We start from the raw sequence: 25,575 nt of genomic DNA on the forward strand, positions 1-25,575 counted from the left end.
ACTGGGTTTCCATTTGGCCTGTTTCCTACAAGATTTCTAACCGCAGGAGCATAGCCAGGGGGCGAAGGGGGAGACCGCCCGCCCCCCCTCGATTTTTTTTTTTGTATTTTTTTTTATGATATCGAAGTTTTATAGTAGCTGTTATACTGTAAGAGGTTTTAATATTTGTTCACCAATAAATTAACTGTGTCTGAATTTTCGAAAATTACCTGACCAACATTCTGCATCATACTTCCCTCTACTCGTGCAATTTTGACCGGTCTGTTAGGGGTTGAAGGGTTTTTCTCTATATTGGTTGCCCATAGATGATATTTTGTTCAACATTATGGGCATGTTTGAAGTGAATTTGTTTATTCAAATTCTGAACAAATAATGGGCTTTAAAACCTCGAAAAGTGGGGCTGACGGGTATTGTGGGTCGTTACGTAGTATTACCTACAAAAGCAATGATCCACAGGAGATGCAATGAGGTCCAACATGTGTGACTGGTGTCAATCTTAAAATAGGTAATGGATGAAAAAAAAAACTATTTGGAAAAAACTTGGTTCTCAGGCAAAAGTGTTCATCTGGTTGGTCATTTTCAAGCCTGAGAAGTGCCATTTTCGGTGATCTGGGGGCTATCAAAACCAGAAATTTTCTTGTTTCCTGCGTGCCAACCGATGGTGGCGCTCCGCTTAGATAGTAATATACAAAATATCACAAAGCGCGAGAACAATTTGGCGGAAGAAAGTTGCTACACGCCTGCACCCAAGCAGATGTACCCCATAAATGTACCCCACCAATATTTGAAACAAATCACCGCCCCGGATCACATTGTCCAGAATGGTGACAATCCCGCTTCCCCCTCCCCCCCCCCCAACAACCCTTCTATCCCTGTTCTCCCTCTGAAAAGATCAAACATTTGCTAAATAAATAGCAAACAAACAAAGGATGACTAACTTCTGATAATTCCATCTCTAGGACATTTTAGATTTTTTTGTTTCTGGAAAGTGCTAAAATCAAAACATTTTCATCACCTTGGCAGGTGCCTCTTCGATGTCTTGAATTGTCAAAGTCCCCAAATGCCCAAAATTAAGGATTGTGTCGAGTGATTCTGTCAAACGGATGATGTGCCTACCACCAATTACATGTCACTACTACTCAGGTGTATCTTTGTCTTGTAGCCCTCGTCTTCCCCTTTCTCTCCCCAGCTGGCGTATTTTTGAGCTACCTCCACCTTGGAGTATGTGTTTGGCGTGTTCAGCCATTTCGTCTTCTCCTCTGCCTGCCTCCTGTTCAACATCTTGATCGGTGACTCGTATCTGCTCTTCTCAAATTCATTGTCGTAGATGTAGATGAAGTTGGTGGAGGCTGCTGGGTAGGCGACGTCGCTCTTGGGCTTCAGTTCGTGTCTCACAAACGGCTGGCCGTACACGTTGCCTGTTATGTAACCCTGTAACAAATTAAAAAGTTCCTGTGATCAAATTTTTGTGCTGGTTGCAGATCTAAGTCACTCTTACATCTAACATCAGCAGCACAACATTCTTCCATCTTTGTCTTCTTTGCTGTTTTACTTATGAAATGATTACATATCAAGTCTTCCACAAGTATCTCTTTGAAAATCTCACACATTCGCTGTCTTTGGTGCATTCAGGACAAACTAATTGGAACATTCCGTTTCTATGCCATTTCCATGAAATACTGCACAATTTTGGATGCAGGTGATCTTGAAAATATTTTCAAAATGGGTGGGGTGTGCGACAGATCACTTGTAGGGAGCTTCATGAAGTTCCCCAAACCGATAAAGTTTGGATTATGTTCAATAGCGTATGAAACCATTCTGATTATTAAGTCAAGAGCTTGCCAATACTATATATATATATATATATATATATATATATATATATATTGAGTTTAAGATAGTGTCAAGCTGTAACAATTAGAGTTTCAAGTAAGACACAAATCAAATCAAATGGTGTATCCAACCATCCTGATACGTCACAGCTGTTTACTTTGACTGAACGAAGCTACCTGCTTATCCACACTGACTTCCTACAACTCACTTCTCACTGAATTATCTCACTTAATAAAGCGTATTAGCTTGGTACATATATGATCAAAAACATCATACGTTAACTAGCGACGCCATCGGCTGGCGATTAGCATAGTAAATTCTTGCTATGTCTGCCCAGATCTTTAAATGCAAATAAGGCTAGTTGGTCTGCTGCACAGACGTTGCAGGCCAAGTGAGTTGGAATTTTTGCATTTTGAAATCTTACCATATTGTCCAAATGTCTCATCATGGCTTCGAACTCCAGTTCACCGACCTTCAGTTTGTGTCCTGTCTCACTGACCCCACCTGCGTCCTTGGCAGTCCCTTCGCCGACCTTGTCTCTGACTTCATCTGGTAGGTGGATGACATTATCCAGGCCTACGGCATGTATCTGTCACGAATAATTAGCATACGGTAAAGCGTTTGAATGCAGTTTGTTGTTACATTATCGAACACAAGTCTTACGAGCAACTCTTTTAATCTCTCTTATTCCTTCTTTGTCGTTTCTCGTCGCTGACTTTGCTCTGCTGGTCCTAACACTACTAAGGAGATTCTTATATTTGTCATCTTGTGTATGCCATCCGAGGAATGAAACTCAACAATTTCATATAAGAGGACGACAACATCGTACATGATTTGCCGAAGAAACCATCCGTTTGGCGTTCATGCTTCAAAAATATAAGACCCACTAAAGAGTCGTTTTTAGCTTAAATCCGGTTTGAACTTTCGTCCTTTTGATGAAACCTTTGAATCCTTCTCAATTGAAGCATTTTGTCTTCCATCTCTCTGTCAAGGGACAAAAGAGATAAATACTGCCATTCAGTGGCGTAGGAAGGTACTTTTGAGTGGGGCGGCTGAAGACTGATGGCCGGCCTGGGGGAGGGGTCTAAGGGGAGGGGGTGTCCCCCTCCCCTTTTTTTTGGCATTTCCAGGTGGCCTCAGATGCAATTTGGTGCAATATAGCACACTTCAACACCCACTCCATTTTGTAAAGAATTTTGCATTTTCACCTGGCCTTAGATGCAATTTGGTGCTTCAAATGAGACTTTTTTCTCATTTGGAAATGAAAAAGGGGTTTTCTGACTTGCGGAGCGGGGGGGGCGGAACGATACTTCTGCCCCCCCATATGTTCACTGGGGGGGCTGGCGCCCCCCCAGCCCCCCCGGTTCCTACGCCCTTGCTGCCATTACAGAACAAACACAGAAATGCACTTCTCCTTCAACAGGCAAATATTTGAGCAACTGTCTGTCTGGGCAATAATACTTCATTTGTTCCTATCCAACAAAAAAAATTTGTCTGTCAACAAAACTGGACCAAACTAGGCTATTTGATATTTGCTCTTTAATGAACAAAAAGATGTCAACTTCTCTATGGTGGATATAACCAATGCCTGGATTCTGCAAGGCACCTTGATAGCAAATAGGCAAAAGCATTATGTACAATATGTATGAGGTACAATAGAAGCATTGTAACACTATCAGGAAAACGGAAGTTTGTGTTTATAAGCCTCTTCTCCAAACGATTTGATACAGAATCCTGTGGACACCTGCGGGCGCAAGCTGAGCTCATCAAACTTACAAAGACCCTTAGGAGCATCCCATCAGCTTTCCTTTCATGATGTTAGTGTCACAACATTAGTATTTATAATACGCTTTCTGGCCAAGGTGAAGTGCACAGGCGCGGCATGCAGTATTTGAATATACCGCGGAGGATTGAAAACTGAAGCCTTTCCAAAATCTCATCGATCATATTCATAGACTTACTGTTTTAGTATTCTGTGCTTAATACTCCCTTTTGAATAGATATTTATTCCTCTTGAATGTTATTCAACTTTTATTAGCAGATTGAATTTGAGTTAGCAGAAATAAATGTTTCAGTTTTTGAGTCGGACTAAATTTATTCCAGTCCTTGCAGCCCGACTGAACTTTATTAACATTAGGCTGAAACTTGGAAGAAAATAAATTTTATCCCACAGCGATAGGCCTAGGCCTAAATATCCAATAATGAATGTTCAGAACTTGCTGCAGTTATCCAAGAATATGGAAAATATTGTTGACCCATCGAAGAAGACCAAGCCTCAAAAATGTGCTATTTATTGGATGAAAGATCAACAAGTTAGTACAGAGTCGGTGATGGACAAAGAAAATGCAACTGAAAATGCAGTCTGCTTGATAAAGTGTAGAGGAAAGGGGCCGTATTCTAGAAAAATCATCAAAATAAGTGGTATGTTGACCTTTTTTCTGTTTCATTTCTATGTGTAATCATTTGAAACTCTCTGACAGTGGCACAATAACCAAGTTCAACTTCTAATTTTCTCCTGTCTTGTGCCACGATAAACAGCATATTTGCAGTTAATAACATTAATAATCAAATTAAAATAAGACAAGGCTACATGTGTAGTATATTTCTTGTTTAGGCCTAAACTTATAGGGTTACTACAGTTAAGCTTATTCTTATGGGTGCATGGGGCAATGCCTATGTTTGGTAATTATTTGGACATTCAGTACTTGGATTTTCCTAGTTTTACCTAGTCAAACTTCACGTTCAAGTCTGACGTTTCTCTTACCGTACTACAGAGATTTTACTTACCATTGAAATAGCGTTATAAAAATCATTGAAATAGCGTTAAAAACATTTCTGTTTTTCATATGTGGTTATATGCAAGGAGCCAAATTTTTCATCATTTTAATCATTATTACAGGGGGGGGGAGGGCTAGTAAGGTTATATATAAACTTTGTGACATGTTGTAAGACATGTGTAAACATGCTTGCTTGCAAAAAAAGTGGGGTCTAAAGCCACCCATCTCTCCCCCGCGTTGCGACGTCCCTGTATTATGCACTGAATATTATATATTATATTTTCCGTTTCTGGTGGGTGGTTATTGTGCCAATGTATATTTGTGCCCTATCATTATTAATTATTTCTATTTGTTTTATGTTCAGAGTACATTAACAGTATGTGTGGCAGAAACCAGTGGACAGAGCCACAGCCACAAGAGATGAACAAACGGTTTGCATACAAGTGCACGAATGCTCCAAGATACATGAAATTGAAGAAGCTGTATTTTATTTTTGTTTCGTTTTGTTTTGTAATTTTATAGTTGTTGAATAAAAAAGGAGACTTCAGAATTCTGGTTATTCTCATTATTTGTTTGGAGAGTTTTAATCAATAACTAGGACAACAAGCTGGCCAAATTCCTAACTCTCCTTACTTGGAACTGATTAGCATACAAGTATTCAATAAGTATTCGAGTAAGTATTCAGAAACCTGTTAAGCCTTCATAAAATAACTAATTAGCATACAAGTATTTGAATACTAGCGAATAAGTATTCGAGTAACTATAAGTATTCATCAGAGCCGAATTATTTCAATTAGCAAATACTTATATGTAAATGAGCTAAGTATTCAAATAGCTATTCCAAATCTACTGAAATACCTATTCGAATACCTATTTGAATACCTAACAGGTATTCGAATACTTCACTCATTTACATATTTTGGCTCTGAGAAAGGCTTATAGTTATTTGTATTAGTATTGGAATACTTATTTTGTACTGTGTGTTATATGGTAAATTTTCTGAATACTAAGGAAATCTTTGAATACTTTTTGAATACTTATCGACTATATTCGTGTTAGGTAAGGGTAACTTTATTAGAAAGCAGATAATCCGCTTTGTAACGACCATTGTTTGTTACCCAGACTTGACAAAAAAAACCACACACACACACCGATTCATAAAATTGTAGGTTGACAAAACCCAGACAACCAACTCTTGATGCTGCAGGGAGAAGAGAGGACCCCCTTACCTAACACGAATATAGTCGATAAGTATTCGATAAGTATTCAAAGATTTCCTTAGTATTCAGAAAATCAACCATATAACACAGAGTACAAAATAAGTATTCAAATACTAATACGAATAACTATAAGCCTTCGTCAGAGCCGAATTATGTAAATGAGTTAAGTCTTCGAATACCTGTAAGGTATTCGAATAGGTATTCGAATAGCTCTTCGAATAGGTATTCGAGTAGCTTTTGGAATAGCTGTTTGAATTAGCTCATTTACATATAAGTATTCGCTCATTTAAATAATTCGGCTCTGACGAATACTTATAGTTATTCGAATACTTATTCGCTAGTATTCGAATACTTGTATGCTAATTAGTTATGTTATGAAGGCTTAACAGGTTTCTGAATACTTACTTGAATACTTATTGAATACTTATATGCTAATTAGTTCTAAGTAAGGAGAGTAAGGAATTTGGCCAGCTTGTTGTCCTAGCTCCTTGATTAAATCTGCTATTAAAAGTTGAATAACATTCACAAGGAATAAATATCTATTTGAAATGGAGTATTAAGCACAGAATACTAAAACAGTAGGTCTTATGAATATGATTGATGAAATTTTGGAAACGCTTCAGCTTTTAAATCCTCCGCGGTATATTTCAAAATATTTTTGAGCTGTTCAAAGTGTATGGGTGTTAGCCACTGAAAATAAATGTTTGTTCTTGATCAGAGCTCTCTGGGTTTGGTGGGAAGACCAAACACAGAGCAGATACATCAAACCTGGAAAACTCAACCGGATTGGATCAAAAGAAATTATAATTATGAATAACAACCAATATTCAGCTGATCTGGGCCCAGTCAAAGAATTAAATAAAATAACTTACAGTCGTGAGGTCACACCCAAATGTTAAAGTAAATACACTTAATTTAAAAGTCTGTTCTGGTGAGTTGGCATGCTGGTGACATCAAGTATTCTATGACATCATATCTTCCACGACATCAGATATTCCACAACATCAGAAATAGTTAAACACAATAAATGGTATTATGAATGTCCGATCCCAGCAAAGTATTATCCTTCAATTTATAAGCAATGGTGTCGCAGGGTATCCTTCAGTAAAATAATGTCAATATCCTCTGTAGTAAAATAATGTCCTTTATAAGAAATGGTGTCCTGGAATATACTTTATTGTAAAATAATATCCTTTATAATAAAATAGTGTCCCAGACTGTCAGTTGAATATCACAACTTCCATAAAATGATAAGGACTACAGTAACTTGAACTATGTAAATTAAGGTTTAAAACAAACTATCCAGCCATTAAAACATCTTTCTCTTCTTTTGCAACTGCCTTGCTCAGATACTTATAGCCAACTGCCTAACTCCTTATACCCCTCACAAAACTCCCTTTGTTACTAAAATATACACACACAGACCCCATTTCCTGTGAGAGCTAATTTCCAGGAAGAACAAGATAGTTGCCTAGCAACCTAGAAGAGGTAGTAGAAGTGTAGAGGTTTTAATCCACAAGACAACGTACAAATATACTGTACAAATGTATAGCCCCTCTGTTCACTGCACAATGTACCTAATAAACAAGTAAAACTATGGTACAAAACAAAACTTAATGTAAGAGCTGACCATCTTACAAAAGGAAATAAGTATTCGAATAGGCATTCAATGAAATAAGTGTTCGAATACTTATTGGAATAGCTATATTTAGCATTCTCTAAGCATTCGAAGGAAAGAAGTATTCGAATACCTATTGGAATAGTTATTTTAAGTATTCGATTAGTTATTCTAAAGTCTGAATGCTTAAATTTTTGAAATACCAACTATATAGCTATTCGAATACTTAGCGAATACTTAATAGTTATTCGTGTTGGGTAAGGGCCAAGTACTCCAATTCCTGCCCATCAACACCCCCCACTTCCCTAACCACTTGAAATCCTAACCCACTAGTAAAGTGTGTTGCTGAACCTTCAAGACATAGAAATAGAAAACTCAATTATGACTTTCATGAACGATCTCTAAGGGAAATTTTTCCCACAGTTTCAACTGGTAGCTTTTCTAAGAATTTACATTAGCCAAAAGACCCTGGTTTCCAAGGTCAATAATGAAACACATCTCCCAGGTGGGTAACCTTGCCCTTGGGGTCAGACATCAAAAAGAATATTATGGGAACTTCATCGCTGAATGTCAACATTATTAGTGCACATACATATTAGAAAGTAAACATCCCCTACTATGCCTTAATCCAAATCCATAAATCCGATTTGGAGTCGGCAAGTCGCATCAAGACTAGCAATTATTCCAGTCAAACATACTTTTTCAACCGCTGTTATTTTCTTTTCATTTCATGGAGCAGGCTTTGCTATTGCGGGTGGCTTTCTGCTGTTACTCAGAGCCTAGTTTGACTCAGGAAATAGCAAACAAAAGTTTGTACAGAAGCGGAATCTTCGGGGGTGGAGAGAGTTGAGGAGAGTGTAATGACTACATATTGATACAGAAGTAGACTATGCTAATGGCAAAATCAAGTTCTGTGTAGGCTAGGAGATACAATCATTCCCAAGACAATAAAAATTCCAAATTGATTATATTGTTTGGAAACAGTTTGAAAATTTCAGATAACTTTTCTCAGAGGAGAGGGTCATAACAAAGATTAACTCAATCCATACCATTTACTTTGTGTTTCGAGTTGACTAATCTTGTCCATTTTCAACCCTAACTCTAAATATATAACTCTATAAACACTACCTGGCAATTGATTGGACATTGTTTATATGTAAAGGATTGGGTGGTTACAGAAGTCTGGTTGCGACATCCAAGGGGGGGGGGGGGGGGGGGGTGGGTGGGTGGGGGGGGGAGATATAGTATGGCAAGGGAAGGCAGAACTCAGTTTTTCTCTTTAAGCGCTGGTATTTTGTTCCCCACTAGCAAGCTCTACATCAAAAAATAGGAGGAAAAGGAAAACAAATGTGTAATAAACAATGCTTGATAAAATCATAAACTAGCTTTTAAATGTTGGAACACTCCTTTAATGCTCAGAAAATATTAAAGAGTGAATGGCTCCTTTAATATTAAGGAGTAGAAGGCTCTTTTAAATGCTTATGCCATGCAACCCACAATGCATCTCATGTCAAAAATTAACCTTCTATTCTAAAAATCATGGCTATAACCGACATATGATAAAAAAAAAATAAGATATAAAATCTTAAATTTGTCCAAAATCCATAACCATCTAAAAAAGTATTTGCTCTAAGTGTACATATGACCAACTAATCCCAATGCCATGGAATACTATTATGTACCAATGCCAACAACAATATGTACACAACAGTTACCTTTATCGAACACATGGACACGGCCATCTTATACTACAAAAACTTGTGATAAAACTGAGGGTGTTACTGGCAAATACCGCAGAATATGTACAACCTATCTAGCCGTATGCTGTCTACCAACAGAAATCACCTACAATATAAAAATGAACTGCAAGCAAATATGAATACTTGTAACGTATTCGTTCACATACTGAAATAATTATTCCATCTAGTACAGTAGTAGCAGGCATATCACATAATATAACACATGCTTAGACCTAAGATGTTTAAAAAGTAAGGAACGAACTTACCTGATTGTACCTGGTCTCCATAGCTGCCCTCAGCATACACTGCAAACGTACATTTTCTGCAACACCTAACTTCACGTCAAACTACAAAAAAAGCATCATATCAGTCAAAATCTTAGAAAAGTTACAAATGAAACATGTTATTACCTCATACAGCTTTTGATGATAAACTGACGCAGGGAAAGTTAATTAAAAATACCTGATATTTTTGGATATATACATAAATCTTTGATTTCGTGTATAAACCACGTTGTCAATGGTCCTGACCACAAACTTTTTCAGGTTCCTTACCCGCAACTTCCTGTAGTTTTGAAGGCTGAAATTGCAAATAAACTAGTGCATATCCCTACACCAGTTTGAAGGGTCCCATTGCAAATAAATAAATGCATACCCCTACACTAGTTTGGAGGGCTGAAATTGCAAATAAACTAGTGCATATCCCTACACTAGTTTGGAGGGCTGAAATTGCAAATAAACTATTGCATATCCCTACACTAGTTTGGAGGGCTGAAATTGCAATTAACTAGTGCATATCTCTACATATAAATAGACCTATCAAAAAGCCCAATCCTTGAGATCAATTTTAAGTTGGTCTGACTTCATGAAGTCAAAAAATTGGATAACCAACCGTTATTGGATAACCAACCGTCAACCTGTTAACACTGTTCCTTGAGGAGCTCTTATATTTTCTACTTTCTAATGATCTCCGAGGTTAAATAGAGTGTGGTTTTCACTACATCATTGCAAATTGTATTATTTGAGACACTAATTGAGACAATATTTAGCAGAAAATTTTATTTTATTCCAATTTTGGAATACTTTTTCCGCTGGAGATCTCGGCAATGACGTCTTGCAAAGTTCGTTGGCCTACAAGAATGTTAGTACGGATTCTGCGACAGTGGAGAAATTAAAGGAGTGTAGCATCAGAGTTGCCGACAGTTCATATAAAGATACTGAGATTTTGTATGCTATCATGAATGATGTTGGTAGAGATGGAATTGCAAGTTGTGTGAAATCTTTGGGATGCTGGATTATCACATTAAAAGCAAAGGAACAAGCTGATCTTATTTTGGACAGTGGACTCCTCGTGAATGGGAACCAGTTTCTACTGGTATCAACAGAACGTTCCTAACTGTTTGTGTTTTCTGAGTACCTTCATTCATACAGGACAAAGATCTAACAGGAAAACTTTGTGAGTGTGGGTGTAAAATAAGAGGCGAATGGAAACGAAAGACCTTCCCCAGATTCCCAAATATCCAGAACGGAATATGATTGGTACAGTTAGAACTACCTGAAGAACACAAGAGCTTGCCTTACGCAATTAGAATGAACAGGATTAATATGAACTTAAAGCACAATGGTCAAACTAAAGTATGCAATCTGTGTTTGGAAAGCGATCACATCAGGAGAAACTGTCCTAACTACAAATGTAAAGTTTGCGATGTCCAAGGGCACCGGGAAGCTAATTGCCCAAAGGTCAGATGCTTTAAATGCCAAGAACTTGGACATAAAAGCTTTAATTGTCCTGAGACATTTGAAGAGTATCGCCATGACAACACAGACCCTGGCTCGACCCTAGATACACATGAAAACGAAACACAATATCAGTCTGAGGGATTAGTCACTGGGTCAGTTGAACAGGACGATCACGCTATTCAAGAAGCTAACGAGGTCAGGGCACAGAAATCCGAACAAAACACAGATTCAACAGCAAAGAAGAACAATAACGCGAACTCCAGACACCCGAGTAATCCTAACCAGGAGTCAAAGAAAACCCACCAACAACAGCGAACTGAACAAAAGACGACATTGCCAACACAAAAAGTAGTAGAACAACGGAGAACACAACCGGAGACTGGATCTCAGCGGATGGAGGGGGCAAGCACACAAAGGGGAAACATCCAACCCCACAAAAGGCAAATATCCCTAGACGAAGACGGCTTTCAAACTATCAGACTAAAGAAGAAAACATTTATTCCTAATCTCAGCAGAGCAAGAAATGTCAGAACAAAGGATTCTTCAGCAGAACCTATGCAAAGATGATGGCGTTCATGTTATACATTTATTTATTTATAGCGATGCAAGCTGCAAAATACCTTGAAACGGGAGGAAGCTATCGCATGCAATTACTACGATATTGTTTCATACAACAAGATGTCTAGCGAACACATATTGTCTTTATTCCACCATAATAGTCGAAGCCTTAACAAAAGCTTAGACGACATAACTACATTTACGTCTCTATTGAAGGAGGATTTCTCTGTCATTGGATTTACCGAAACCTGGCTTACTGCAGATATATCCCCCCTAATCCATATCAATAACTATACGCTTGTTGAAAGGCATCGTCCCGAAAGGAGAGGTGGTGGTGTTTGTTTATTTGTTAACAACGATTTAAATTTCAAACTCAGAAACGATATAAGCATTTTCAATGATTCTGTCAATGTTCATAGAGGTTGACATAACATCAGCAATGAAAAATTATACCATAGGCATAATTTATAGGCCTCCAAAAAGTTCACTGCATATTTTTCTGACACACGCATACAAAATGTTAACCCAACTCTCGAATGAACGACATAGTGCATACATTATGGGTGATTATAATATTGATCTTGCTGACAATATTAAATCTGCTGACTTTTTAAACTTACTATATGCCAGTGGATTTTTTCCTACTATTACCAAACCTACCTGTGTGGGTTGCACTTCTGCAGCTCTTTTAGATAATGTTATAACCAATGATGACTGCAAACTAATAACTGGTATCTTTGTAGCCGATCTCAGTGACCATTATCCATTATTTCTCCAAACTGCCATACACAAAAGTAGGCAAAGGGGTCCTATGTATGTGAGGAACTACTGCAAAACAAATGTACAGAATTTCTTCTCAACAATCCGAGATGCTTCTTGGGAAAATGTTTCATCCCAAACTGATGCAAACATTGCCTATTCTATGTTTTATAACAATTTCAATGCCATATATAATCAATGCTTTCCTGAGCAATGCGTCACCAAATCTAAGAGACGTCGAAAGAGACACTTGTGGATTACTGCAGGTATTCTAGTTTCTATCAAAAGAACAGATAAGCTATTTTAAACGACATATTAAGAACCCGTCTGGTGTAAATAAAAGTATTTATTCTCAATATCGCAATAAGCTCAATCATGTTATCAAATTTTCTAGAAAATTATACAGGTACTTCAACAATAAATTTGATAATGCGAGGAGTAACCCAAAAGGCACATGGGATACCATTAACCAACTACTCCATAAAGGTCGTAAACAATCATCGTATCCCTCTTTTTCAAGGATGGTGACAAAGAGATTAACACCGACCATGACATTGCTAATAAATTTAATGACTTTTTCGTCAATCTGGGGCCATCACTGGCAAGTAAAATCAACCACAAACATAAATCACAGGAATCTGTGAACATTGATGTTAACACTCATTCCATGTTTTCTCATCCTGTCAGTGAGGAGGAGTTGTTAAAAACAGCAGCCTCTTGCATGAAACCCGATAAAGCAGCTGGATACGATGATTTTAAGCCTGGTATTGTAAGACAAGTTATCCTATTTATTACCAAACCATTAACCCACATTTGTAATTTGTCGTTCAATACCGGTATTTTTCCTGATATGCTAAAAATTGCCAAGGTCATCCCTGTCTTTAAGAAAGGGGATTCAGAAAACTTTGAAAATTATCGACCTATATCACTATTATCATGTTTTTCCAAAATAGTTGTAAGGCTTATGTATAATCGTATTTTTAACTTTATTTCAAAATATAACATTTTATGCCAGGAACAGTATGGATTCCGTCCTGAACACTCCACTGAGCTAGCACTAGCTGATGCCATTGACAATTTGTATAGTAATCTTGACAAGAATAGTACCTGTGTCGGGGTTTTCCTGGACCTCTCAAAGGCCTTTGACACAATAGACCACACAATTCTGCTTAATAAATTACACCGTTACGGCATAAGAGGAACCCCTCTTAATTGGATCGACAGTTACTTAGCAAACCGCTACCAATATACATCCTACAAAAATGCTCATTCCCAACCGGAGAGAATTCAATGTGGTGTGCCACAAGGCTCTATACTTGGTCCATTGCTTTTTATCCTATATGTTAATGACATTACCAATGTTTCTGATAAAGTTAAAGTTGTTTTGTTTGCTGACGACACAAATATTTTCTTCGTATCACAATCGAGAACTTTATTTCATATTGAAGTATCAACTGAATTAGACAAGTTCAGGGACCGGTTCGCTGGCAACAAATTATCATTGAATATTGATAAAACAAACTATATAGTTTTTAATACTTCTAAAAATTTTACATGGAATGCTGATATTACTATGGGTAGTAAAAGACTACAACAAGTCAATAGTACTAGATTTTTAGGCATATATATAGATCATCAACTTAAATGGTGTGACCACATTACAACTGTCTGTAAAAAAGTTGCAAAAAACACCGGTGTTTTAGCTAAGCCTAAGCATTATCTGCCACAACACATATTAAAGATTCTCTATCAGACATTAGTCCAGCCACATATTACGTATTGTTGTAACATATGGTCTGGTACTAGATATACCAATCTGAATCCCATTTGTATTACACAGAAGAGAGCAGTCCGCCATATAACACATGCCAAACCACGGGACGACACAAATCCTCTTTTTAAGCATTCTAAGTTGTTAAAAGCTGATGACATTATTAGGGTTAACCTTGCTACATTTGTTTATAAGGCATTGAATGGACTGTTACCAAATGCTTTTAATGACTACTTTTTAATATGTAACAGTGATATTCATCATTACAATACCGGATCTTCAGGCAATGCACATTATAACAGGTATAATTCTACAATGGGGATGTTATCACTAAGGGCACATACAATCAAAACATGGAATTCTCTATCAGACAATATTACAAATAAACCTTCTGCAAAATCATTCAGTAGAAACTTTATTCAAAAACTTATTGCATCTTATTAATTGAACATGTTCATTTTTTCTTATATATTTTGTTTTCTTTTTCCTTTTCTTTACAGGGAGTCCTCTATTTTGTTAAGCTATCTGAAGGTTTTTTAGAGGACTTCCTATCACATTGAATATATTCATGTGATAAACAAATAATGCAATAATGCATAATGCAATTTTAGTCTAGTATGTTAATTATTTAATGATGTCTATTTTCCTCAAGATGAGCTTCATTCTCAAAAGTTATACCTGTACATACATTTTATGCATTTGTTTGCTAGCTGGGTCATCTACTTTGTTTATTTTTCAGTGGAACAGGTGTCACTTAACTGTTTCTTGTCCTCTTTACTGCTTGCATGTGTTCCTCTCATTCCTAAATTTGTCCATCAACTTCAGGCTCCAGTAATCCTGTTTCAAAAGGAATTATAAATAATATCGAATGCTCTATGTTCACATACTGGGTAATCACCAATCACAATAAATCCCATTCCAACCCCATAGCTTCACGCACACACACATCTAATCAAATACACACACATGCTGTTTGAAAGCCGTTATTTCCTATTCACAGTTGGTTTGGTCTACCAAACATACTCTGAAACTCTCTACAAAGACAACGATGCACAGAGCTGACCCTGGCAACCTAGGATAAGGAATTATATTTTACCCAGCCCAGACACAATAGCATGTACATATAAACATTACTTACTACAGGATGAGCGCCAGGTATGGATGCCTTTCCCAGGAACGGGTAGCCCCCGCTGCCTCTGAGTAGTGGGCAGTACAAGTGCAGCTCGTAGATTGCTCAACAGCATGTCTCTTCCCAGTCCTGTGGTCAGTACACTACAACCAGTTTGTACCTACATGTAATGAAAGAAATTAATCAAAAATAATATGGCACAAAAGAGGGTTCTAATTAAGAAGACACTGCAACTGCATGGCCTCTCCAAAGACTTTCCAATTCAGGCAGAATATGATCATCAATATCACAACCCTCTAATTGTGATGCAAGAAGTAAGACTCCATTTGCTCCTGCAAGCCAATGCAGAGATGTAATAGTTGCGAATGTCACCATGGATACATTTGTCATTGGTTACCATCACAGTAACAAGTTGTGCTTAATGGGTGAAATGAAAAGAAGAAAGGATCACAAGGTACAAAGTCCAGGCAATGAGGGCTGTTCAGCAAAGATGCCCTATTTCGGAGATGAACAAAATGGTGGAAAGATTTGTGAATCCAAATTACTTACAGGTAAGAATCCACTAATGGTCAAGTGTCTCACAACTGATGCTGATGGCAAGGCATGTAAAAGGTTCAGTAGTACAATGGCTGTAACTACTCATTCTGAAAGTGAACTTAACCTGTTAGATCAAGTTCACCTACTCAAGTCACTCCGCAGAGCACTGACTATATTAAAGCAGTATTCTCCTCTGATATGTTCCTGCAAAAACTGTGACTAAGAAGCGCTTGACAATCTTATAAATACCTGGGAGAAACCATCACTGATAAATTGGAGTGGGATGAACATGTAAAATGTATTCTAGCAAAAACTAATCAGCGTATGTTCCTATTACAGAAGCTTAATTTATTCGGACTAGACCAACTCTTATTTCTCTGTTCTATATTAAAATCGGCAATCAAGACCACCGTTACATTCTGTTTAGCCGCGTGGGGTGAAAATACTACTGCTAGAGACATGACCAAGTTAAGTAGACTAGTTTCTAAAGCAAGGAAAGTTTGTTGGTCACATGACCTCAGTTCAGTAGATGAGTTGCTTGTCAGAGTATCACAGAGTAATATGAAGTCAATCATGTCATCCCAACATCCTCTGGGGCATCGGGTAGATTACAGCAATCAAACAGGCAGACTAATTGTCATGAGATACTGAGCCGAGAGATACAGGCGTTCTTTCTTGCAAAGGGCAATTCTCAATCTTGCCAATGAATTATGTAGGAAATAGGCCAAATATATGTGTCAAAACATGGACATAGTAGTCTTAATTTTTCGTTTTAGGAATCAGATTTTTATGTATTTTCGATGTATTTATGATTGTTTTATTGTCTGTTTTACTGAGATGGACTGAATGCCAATTTTTATGGTAAATAAATTTCTTATATCTGAAATATCAAAAGCGCTTTATCAACATGTTTAGAATGACTTGCAAAGTACTACAGTGGAAATCATTTATATTGCCAAAAGCATTCATTTGTATGCAAGAGGGGCAGGAAGTACACATTTCCATGCATGGGCGGGATTACGGGGGGGCAAGAGGGGGCATTTGCCCCCACTTTTTCCCAAACCTTAATTTACTTTTTTTGTCGTTTTTGTAGACAAATGTGCACAACCCTAATCGAAATTATTCCCTATCAAATAGGCCTATTTGTTTCGAATCTTAGTCGAATTTGTGTTTAACATCGTAACATGTAGCATGAATAACTGGAGCTGGAGCTAGCACATGGTTCGCAGCACAGGTTCCTGCACGAATCCTGGAGCTAACACACTAGCGATTCAATTCTGCATGTGATGAATCCGCGGCATGTGCTACAGTGCTAGCTTCAGGAATTGATTTTCAACGTTGCTGCTCTACTGAATGCGTTGAATAACTAAATCCAGAGAAACGATTTACAAAAGCCAGAATTGCATATTGGGTATATCAATAATTAAGTTCAATACACTGACACATGACACACCCCACCCCACCCCCAGTGGTCTAGCCTTCATGAACAGTAAGTAACATTCAAGTATTTATTATGAATTTCTATGTTGCCTGATAATATGGCAATAGTTCAAACATAATGCTGGTACTGCCAGGTAATAATTTCATTTTCAAATCTCAGCCAGTACTATGAAATGACCCGTAAATATATTGCTCCATGATACACCTAGTCACATTGTAAAATCCAAACAGTCACCCCCCCTCGACTTCAGTGGCGACGGAACCGGTAGACTTGAGGGGCTTATCCCCCATAAAAAAAAGTGTGAGGGGTAAAGGTATGTTCAGCCCCTAATATTTGCCAAGTTCTCCAAGAAGTGGGGACCGCGGGGAGAATTTCGAAGTGGGTGCTGAACATATTCTTGATCGGTCCAATGCACAATATACTAATAATTTTAGGGGGAAAGAACTGTCGAGATGCGATTTATTGTTACCAGAGGTGTCATATTTGCTGATCTAGGATTTCCTTTTTGCTTAAATTTCGACACGCCGCGCCAACTGATGGTGGTGCACCGTCTAAATAGTGACGTATAAGCCTCAGTTGTGCATCACCATATAAGTTCTTCTATCTGTCCTCCCTAACTTTACACACGTTCATTAATTGTTTAGATGCAATTTAAAGCCTATGGTGTTAATTTTACCGATCTAAGGGTTCCTTTCATCAAAAATTTCGACGATCCTTGCCAACTGATGATGGCGCTCCGCTTAGATAGTGACGTATAACAAAAGTTGTACATCACCATCTGACCATATGTTCTACTATCAATCCTCTTCAAATTTTTAAACGATAATTAACTATCTAGATACAATTGCAGACATGAGATCCATATTTCAAGGATGGGTACATGCAGCTTAGAGCACTCGGGAAGTGCCATTTCCGGCCATCTGGAGGGTTTGTAAAGCCCAAAAATTTCTTGTACGCTCCGCGCCAACCGATGGTGGCGCTCCGCTTAGATAGTCTTGCTGGCAGGTTTGCCCCCCCACTTTCACAACTCAAATCCCGCCCCTGTTTCCATGTATGCCAAATGCTGCAAAGGGTTCTCTGCTAATATTCCACACTGACAGCAGGAAGCTAAACAAAATATCTGAGACACCCACCTGCAGCAAATGATTATGGTCCACTCGTTTTGAGACTTACACTCAAAGGCAGATGTCATCATGGCTTTCACTGTGACCAATCCAAAACATAGTACCACACTTTCGTGCATTGGTCAGTACAGGGACTACAGTTCCATACACATAACATATAATGTGCCTGAAGAGTCCATAGCCAGGAAGATGGAAGCTGCAGTATTAAAGGTGAGTTCAAATAGTCCATGTATCCAGACTCTGAAATAGATGCAAAGAAAACAGCAATGTGATGAATTACGTAAGAGAGGCAGAGCATACAGATGGAGGAGAGCACAACTCAGAGAGAGAAAGTACAAGCTACATGGTAGAACTAAAAACATAAACCAGTCAAGTATCTATAAGAAAGATCAACTGATTCATGACCAGTTACTCTAGGATGAAAAACTACACTGATGATGAAGATGAAAATATTTATCAGTGATGCCAGTAATTTGTAAACTGAGTCTATCCACACTCACTGTTATGAGTTAAGACAGTATCACTCAGTCAGGGAAGTAGGCAATCAAGCTGATGACCATAAACTTGGCAAGTGCCATCAAACTTTCAAGGCTTAATTTCTGCTGGTGCCCCTGGCTTACTGATGGTGTAGGCACCTGTCCACATTCTGCATCCCTCTGTGTAATTTGCTGGGGCTGATGTATGTTTTGCCAACTTTTCATTTATGTCATCAGCCCATGCCATCCAATCTTGGTCTGACATTGTAAAGGTGTGAGCTTTCCAGTTCCATATGTCTAAATGTATATAGGTCTAAGCTTATTCTGAATGCAGCTTGGGGCTCAGTTCAGCTGATTCTTACACCACATTGAGTAGTAATATATGCTTTTAAACTTCTGTCGCTTTTGCTCTGCTACACTGCACAGAAGTAGGCTACTCACCAGATCTACAACTTCCCTATCAAATAAGCTACATGTACTACTTAGTGAGTGTAAGTCTGTGATGGTATAAGCTCTGAGGTGATGGGTATTACTTTCACTTTTCCCCTTTGAGGTAGCTGAGAGGTTTTTCACACCTACCCATGCAATCATCCCATTCTTTATCATAAAGTTGAAATTTGATTTCTTCTTGAATATGAAACTTTTTCCTAATTTTAAGTTGCTAACTCTTCAAACTCAACAACTTGCTTCTGTTCTTTTATGGTGAGATCATAGATGTGAGGAGTTCATAAATACTGATTTAGTTTCAGAACCAATTCTACATGTTAATCTTCTTACAACTGTTTATTCAACATCTATGAGAAAAGGTTTCCTCATGTAAGTGAATGAGGTGTCAATGTTCCAAAAGTTTATTGAACCTTTCTGTCCAGCACATTTTTGGCATTTATATGTAAAATTCCACCTGTTTTCTGCCATAATTCCTCTGTGGGAAATGGTGTAGTGCAACCCTGCATTTCTGTACTGTAAAGAAAGAAAAAATAGATAACTAACATCCTGGTTATCAGTACTGAAGGGCTCATTTATTAAAATTACAATTCATTATTCTTAATCGTAGTTAACCATAAACATAGATTGAAATACAGATCTTGTCTCTTACTATTTTTATAACCAGAACTGCATGTGGATTCCTAACATAGTTAACGATCAGCTATCCGCAGTATTCTGTTCGTAAAGTGTTTGTGTAATGCGGCTGAGCAAGAGTCTTTCCAGTAAAGCTGTTGGAAAAGGGAAGACCACTAATGGAGTAAATGAAAACAATTAAACGATACCTTAAATAACTGTTGACCAGCTGATAAACATATTTATATTTTAAATGCAATTTCCCCAGATTAGTGATAGTAATATACCTAACATGTGTTCATCCGTGGGTGGGAAAGCAATTATTTACTCTGTCACTGTAAATTTCCCTCATGCAGTGGCAATGCTGGCATGACTCTTGCTCAATAGTGTTCGTGTTACATTTGCAAAGAAAAAGTTAAGCTTACCTTCTAAAAGGTTAAGTTAACCTTAAAAGTGCTAGTTCAAAAAGGTTAAGAAGGTTGGCTTCTGCAATTGCGTAGGCCTACAGCACACATACTTTATGCTTGACCTTATTAGTTTAGATTAGTTTAGTAAAGAAAAAGGATCAGGAGGGACACTCAAGTCCCCATCAAAGACCCTATAGGAGATGGAAGAAAACTGATGACACAAACGATCAGACCCAATTACAATGCTTAAAGTGCTTGTCCAAAGCATTCTTAAACCCATTCACACTACAGTACTTGCAAGTACAATTTTCTCAGGCAAACCATTCCACTCATTCACGACCCTATTAGAAAAAAATTTATGCCGAATATTAATGCTACTTTGTGACTTGTGGAGTTTAAGACAATGACATCTGGTACAACCACTATCAGCAAACATGAAAAAGTCAGTGACTATCAAGATACTTAATAAAGATATCACTTTTATGAAACCTACGTTTGAGTTGAATCTTGGTCTTGGTCACTACATAATCTAGATCTATGGGAAGACTGTCCATGAAGTTGTGTTTGAGTAACTTTATTTCTCTGAAATTTAGTGACTCTAGCCCTGACTCGTTGCATAACTGGTAATAGTTCCTGAAAACTCGAATTGAATATGAACCACTGAATCAAGAACTACTGGAGACTAATAATTCTTCACATCCTTGGCTAGATGAAGTAATAGTTTCTAATACAAACGGTATACTTTATCAATCCTGTTCTTGAACCATTGGCCAGAAAATTGTGTCCTTTCTGGAGAGAAGCATTGAAGGAGAACCGGACTGATGGTGTGCTATTTATAATAATCCCTCTGCCTAATACAAATACCAAAGTATTTAATTAAAAAATAGTGAATTGCACATAAAGCTCCTAAGGCGACATCTTTGCTCTAGGTAAATTTAACTCTTTTCACAACACTTAGGACGACATAGCATAAACTCACCACTTAGGGCGACAATGGTGATTTAGTGTAATTTCGTCACACTGGACGATTAAATACAATTAACTAGTTAATTAATTTCACATACATGTCACCCTATGTGAAATTAACTCTTTCCACAACACTTAATAAATTAATAAATTGTGAAAGACATAACACCAGAGATGTACAGTCAATATGAAAAGATGCCTGTATACAGTCTTTAGAACTGCTCAATGGGATCATTTCAACTCAAGCTGGATTCTAAACCTGAAAATTTCCAACGTATGAATTCTGGCCATTAACTTACATCACTAATAGTTTCAGAATTTGACTACTGTTCATTTGTCAGTTTATTGAGTTATCGTAATGACAGGCTCTTAGCATTACACTCATAAACACACATACTGCTACTTCACAAAATGCATTGTGTTACGTATTGAAACAATTTTACATAACACAAAACAGCATGGAATGAAAAAAATATGGCAAAAACAGGGAGTTTGCAGGAACTCACCAAGACTCACAAAAGCCTTCAAGATCTTTGCAATCTAGACACACCTGAAGGTGCCCCTGCATACTCAAGATACCTCTTTTAAAAATGACTAATTCCCTGCAAACCTAAGCAAATTCCCAATCAGTTTCAATGTTAAAGGTAGTCTGTATATGCCCCAAATTATAGGATGCTATAATTGCTAGAAGTTTTTAACAAGTTACTTTCATGTAGGCCCTTAGTCCAAATTGTTCTCAGACATTCTTAATGAACACACAAGATGACTGAATGTCCCCGTGAGGTAAATTTCCTCAAAAGTTGTAATAAAAACAGTTTATAGAATTTTGACCAAAGGTGACCAAATTTGAATATTTGGGCCAACATGGCATAAATTTAAATAATACATTAAAAGTTCACTTATGTTTTGGGGGGTTGCTTTGATGCTTTTCACAGAACGATCTATATCTCTTACTCATCTAAAAGTTTGCACTGGCTTTGGTTACAGGAAGTGCATGATGATGTGTAAACTGCACCAAGGAATTCTAATGCATCCTCCTGTGCAGTTGAATCAAACTCTGGAAGAATCTGTTTCAACCTTGCGAGACAGGAGGCCCATGAAGTTCAGGTTGAAATTGCGTGGAAGAGAGCTTTGATTATTTCCATTAATTCAGAGCTATGTCCATCATAGTGTTAAATGATGCTGCAAAGAAGCTATAAAAGAAGGACAATTTAGATTTGTAGGAAATCTACATCTGACATGGGTGGCTCATCAATATAAGTGGAAAAGTTTAGGGTTGCAGCCTTCATTTGTATCTATTTTTTAATGATTGCTTGATGTTTCAAAGCACTTTCTTGGAAGTCCGTCACTAGCTTCTGTAGCTGAAAAGTTACTCTCATCAAGTAAAATGATAAACACATCATATCTTAATAACCATTTGTTGGAATATGCTACTGGGAGAAAGGAGTAGAGGTATCATGAACTTGACAAAGAGAGTGCCCATGTTGGAAATCTAGTATATTTGGGGGATAATAAAACTTAAAACCTTCATTGTTGAAGTGAAAATTATTATATTCTGCAATAAGTGCCAATCCTTGGGATGGGGCTGGAACATCACAAAATGCCCCTTGCAATTGTGCCCATATAGGTTGGGATTTTCCCTTCTCCAGGCATAGGAGTTTGTCAAGGATATGGTCCTGGCACAGTAAAAGACTTCCATTTTTCAACATTTCCAGGTGGGGAGGATCAAGTCACATGAAGTCTTGCACCTCCGTAGCTTGCAATCCCTGCCTTAATGAATTTATTTCTAAAGCTGCATGGGTTGTCTTGGTTACTTACCTTTACAGTAACAGGATTGCGTTGTTCCTGAAATAAAAACATTTAACAATATTTAATGTGACTTTTCGAGCATGGCCAGTGATTTTCCATGATCAAGAAATTCACAATAACATGGATCTATATCCATAAAATAATGAAACGGAAAACTCAACTTGAAATAGAAAAACCAGTATTCTTTGCAAGAGTTGAATATATATGCAATAACTGTGGGGCTGTATTGACCTTGATCATGTTTCTCCCTGTAAGAAGGTAACATATATTGTGAAAGAGAAATATAGAACATAGGTTGGGGTGGGAAATTGTGCAGGGGGGGCCGGGCAGAGGTTTGTTTGGCCCCAAATATGCCAAAAGTTCCGATACGGTCACATTTGGTCAACATTTTAAACTGTTGTCATTACCACCCTGGAGGAAATTTACCTCACTGAGACATTCAGTCATCTTGTGTGTTCATTTAGAATGTCTGAGACCAATCTGGAAATAAGAATCTCAAGGAATGTAATTTTTGAAATCTTCAGAAAAGTATGCTATAATTTGTTGCCTATACAGACTACCTTTAATTCAAATTTCTTCTATTGGATATTTGAATCATATTCAAACTTGGGCTGCTAACCTCACCTGGTGTGTTTGTACTGATGATACTGGCTGCAAGTTCCTGAAATATAGAATAATTAAATTTATAGATTACATGCAACAGCTATATTCAACAACCTATCACAGCACAGGTCAGCAATTATTTGTGTTAGTACACTGTGGATATGTTCATATGTATATCGATTCCTTTTGTTAAAAAATTCTTTCTTGCAATAAAAAATTTAAATGCTCCGAGACATTTATTGGATATTGAATACAAATTTGCATTTTTTTCTTTGTTAATTAAGGAATATGTTAATACATAGAGGTCATACCAAATTTAAGATCAGATAAAATTTAAGTCGGTCAATATCAGTCCCTATTCTGGAAATTTATGCCTCTATGAGGATTTCTGTGATGATAGAATCAATGTTGATGAAAGAATAAATGTGACTTCATGCAGTGTTTTACAACCTGTATAAAATTAATACTCCAACCACACATGCAAAGTGCAATGTAGTTCCCAGCTACACCACTCTTTAGGGAAATGGTAATTTGATGGCTGTTCTTGCTGCAAACTCAGTCTAGACAGTGTGTTAGATTATCAACTCAACCAACTTTGGCCAAGTTCCTGATATTGTCGGCTGCAAGCCAGGAATCTCATTGGGTTGCTGCCACCACCATGAAGATTTTAGCAGTATATCATTTCTCCTATAACAACAACATTGGAATGGTAAAGCAACATTACCGTAATGATGCTATATCGCAATTCCCTTTTGAATTAAGTAATATGTTAAGGGACATTTTCATAATATTAGTTTGTTCAATATATGAAAAATCAACCAAGGTAAAATGCATTATGGTTTCCATGATGTAACATGAGTAATTTGTGTATGCATTTGTTTGTGTGTGGGGGAGGGAAGGGGGTTTGCACACACTTAATAGTAATTAAGGCTCTACAAATATTAGAAAAAGCTGGAAATGATGATTGAGATGCAACAAACATGGGCGAAAGTGGAAAATATCTGCCAAGAAAACGAGACGGACCATTCCTGCAGGCTATGAGGTATCATTATGTTAAGTATCAACTCAAATGGAATAAAATTCTTCCCATTCTGTGTTTATAAGGAAATTTCAGCTGAACCTTATTTTGTTACACATCTCATCAATATGCAGCAAAATAATAGCACTGAAAACATTGCATTGTGTAACCAACCTGCTCAGCACAATAAAATTTAGTCATACCACATATGGTCCACATATGGTTAGTGAGCAATTGCAGATCAGGTTTTAATGTTAAGCCCTGCCCACTCATTTTGTTGCACGATATCTGCACCAAAAGCAATAACGACCCTCCTTAGCTCGTCATTGCTGCAAGGATCACCTCAAACCAAGCTACCATTCTTCAGATTGGAGCTAACAGTTATTAATATTAAGCCCTGCCCACTCATTTTGTTGCACAATATCTGCACCAAAAGCAATAATGACCCTCCTTAGCTCATCATTGCTGCAAGGATCACCTCAAACCAACCTACCATTCTTCAGATTGGAGCTAACAAGAGAACGTCAGCTAAAATCTATTTTGGTCCCGCCCGTTACAAACATTCAATCAGCAGAATAAACCAGAGATTAAAAATGTTGTAATGGTCAAGCATCATGTTGATACTAGTTTCATGTTAACCCTGCCCACTCATTACCATGCATGATATCTACACCAAAGGAAATAGTTACTATATGTGGTTTTACCAAGTTGATCTGGCAAGAAGCTAATTAGAAGTTGAACATTTAATTGCTGAGTTTCAAACTGACATCACATAAAATTCTCCTCTCGAAACTAAGCAAATAAAATCAAATATTTGAAAACATTTGTCTGGAAACTGGAGTTTTCTAATTAACTTATTCTTCTCTCTTTTATTGTTGGCAATTATGTTTCATTTTTTAAAGCCATTGAGTCAAAATTGATTTATTGTGTGAAGACAGCTACAGCCCTTACCCTCACATAAGCCAGCACAGAACTCATCAAGTTACTGATTA

At 37.4% G+C, this 25,575-nt stretch overlaps 1 protein-coding gene across 37 annotated transcripts in view; it reads right to left on the reverse strand.

The window, feature by feature from the left end:
• Window positions 1-25,575, reverse strand: part of LOC139960617 (gamma-adducin-like) — a 49,493-nt gene that overhangs the window by 18,496 nt on the left and 5,422 nt on the right. For 22 of the 37 annotated variants that reach the window (XM_071959111.1, XM_071959114.1, XM_071959128.1 and 19 more), the window contains 9 exons: window positions 23,523-23,623; window positions 22,972-22,998; window positions 18,746-22,346; window positions 18,255-18,485; window positions 15,153-15,303; window positions 14,774-14,851; window positions 9,454-12,312; window positions 2,258-2,422; window positions 1,117-1,431 (listed from right to left, as the gene is read on the reverse strand). In XM_071959111.1, the coding sequence (XP_071815212.1) occupies window positions 1,123-1,431; window positions 2,258-2,422; window positions 9,454-9,489 (510 nt within the window). In that variant the 5' untranslated portion in view covers window positions 9,490-12,312; window positions 14,774-14,851; window positions 15,153-15,303; ... (2 more) ...; window positions 22,972-22,998; window positions 23,523-23,623 and the 3' untranslated portion in view covers window positions 1,117-1,122. Of the gene's footprint in view, window positions 1-1,015; window positions 1,432-2,257; window positions 2,423-9,453; window positions 12,313-14,702; window positions 14,852-15,152; window positions 15,304-18,254; window positions 18,486-18,745; window positions 22,347-22,971; window positions 22,999-23,522; window positions 23,624-25,575 lie in introns of those variants that run through there. The other 15 variants (XM_071959122.1, XM_071959107.1, XM_071959108.1 and 12 more) reach the window with 15 other exon arrangements.

Source organism: Apostichopus japonicus, chromosome 19 (genome assembly GCF_037975245.1).
Source record: "Apostichopus japonicus isolate 1M-3 chromosome 19, ASM3797524v1, whole genome shotgun sequence".
Lineage (NCBI taxonomy): Eukaryota > Metazoa > Echinodermata > Holothuroidea > Aspidochirotida > Stichopodidae > Apostichopus > Apostichopus japonicus.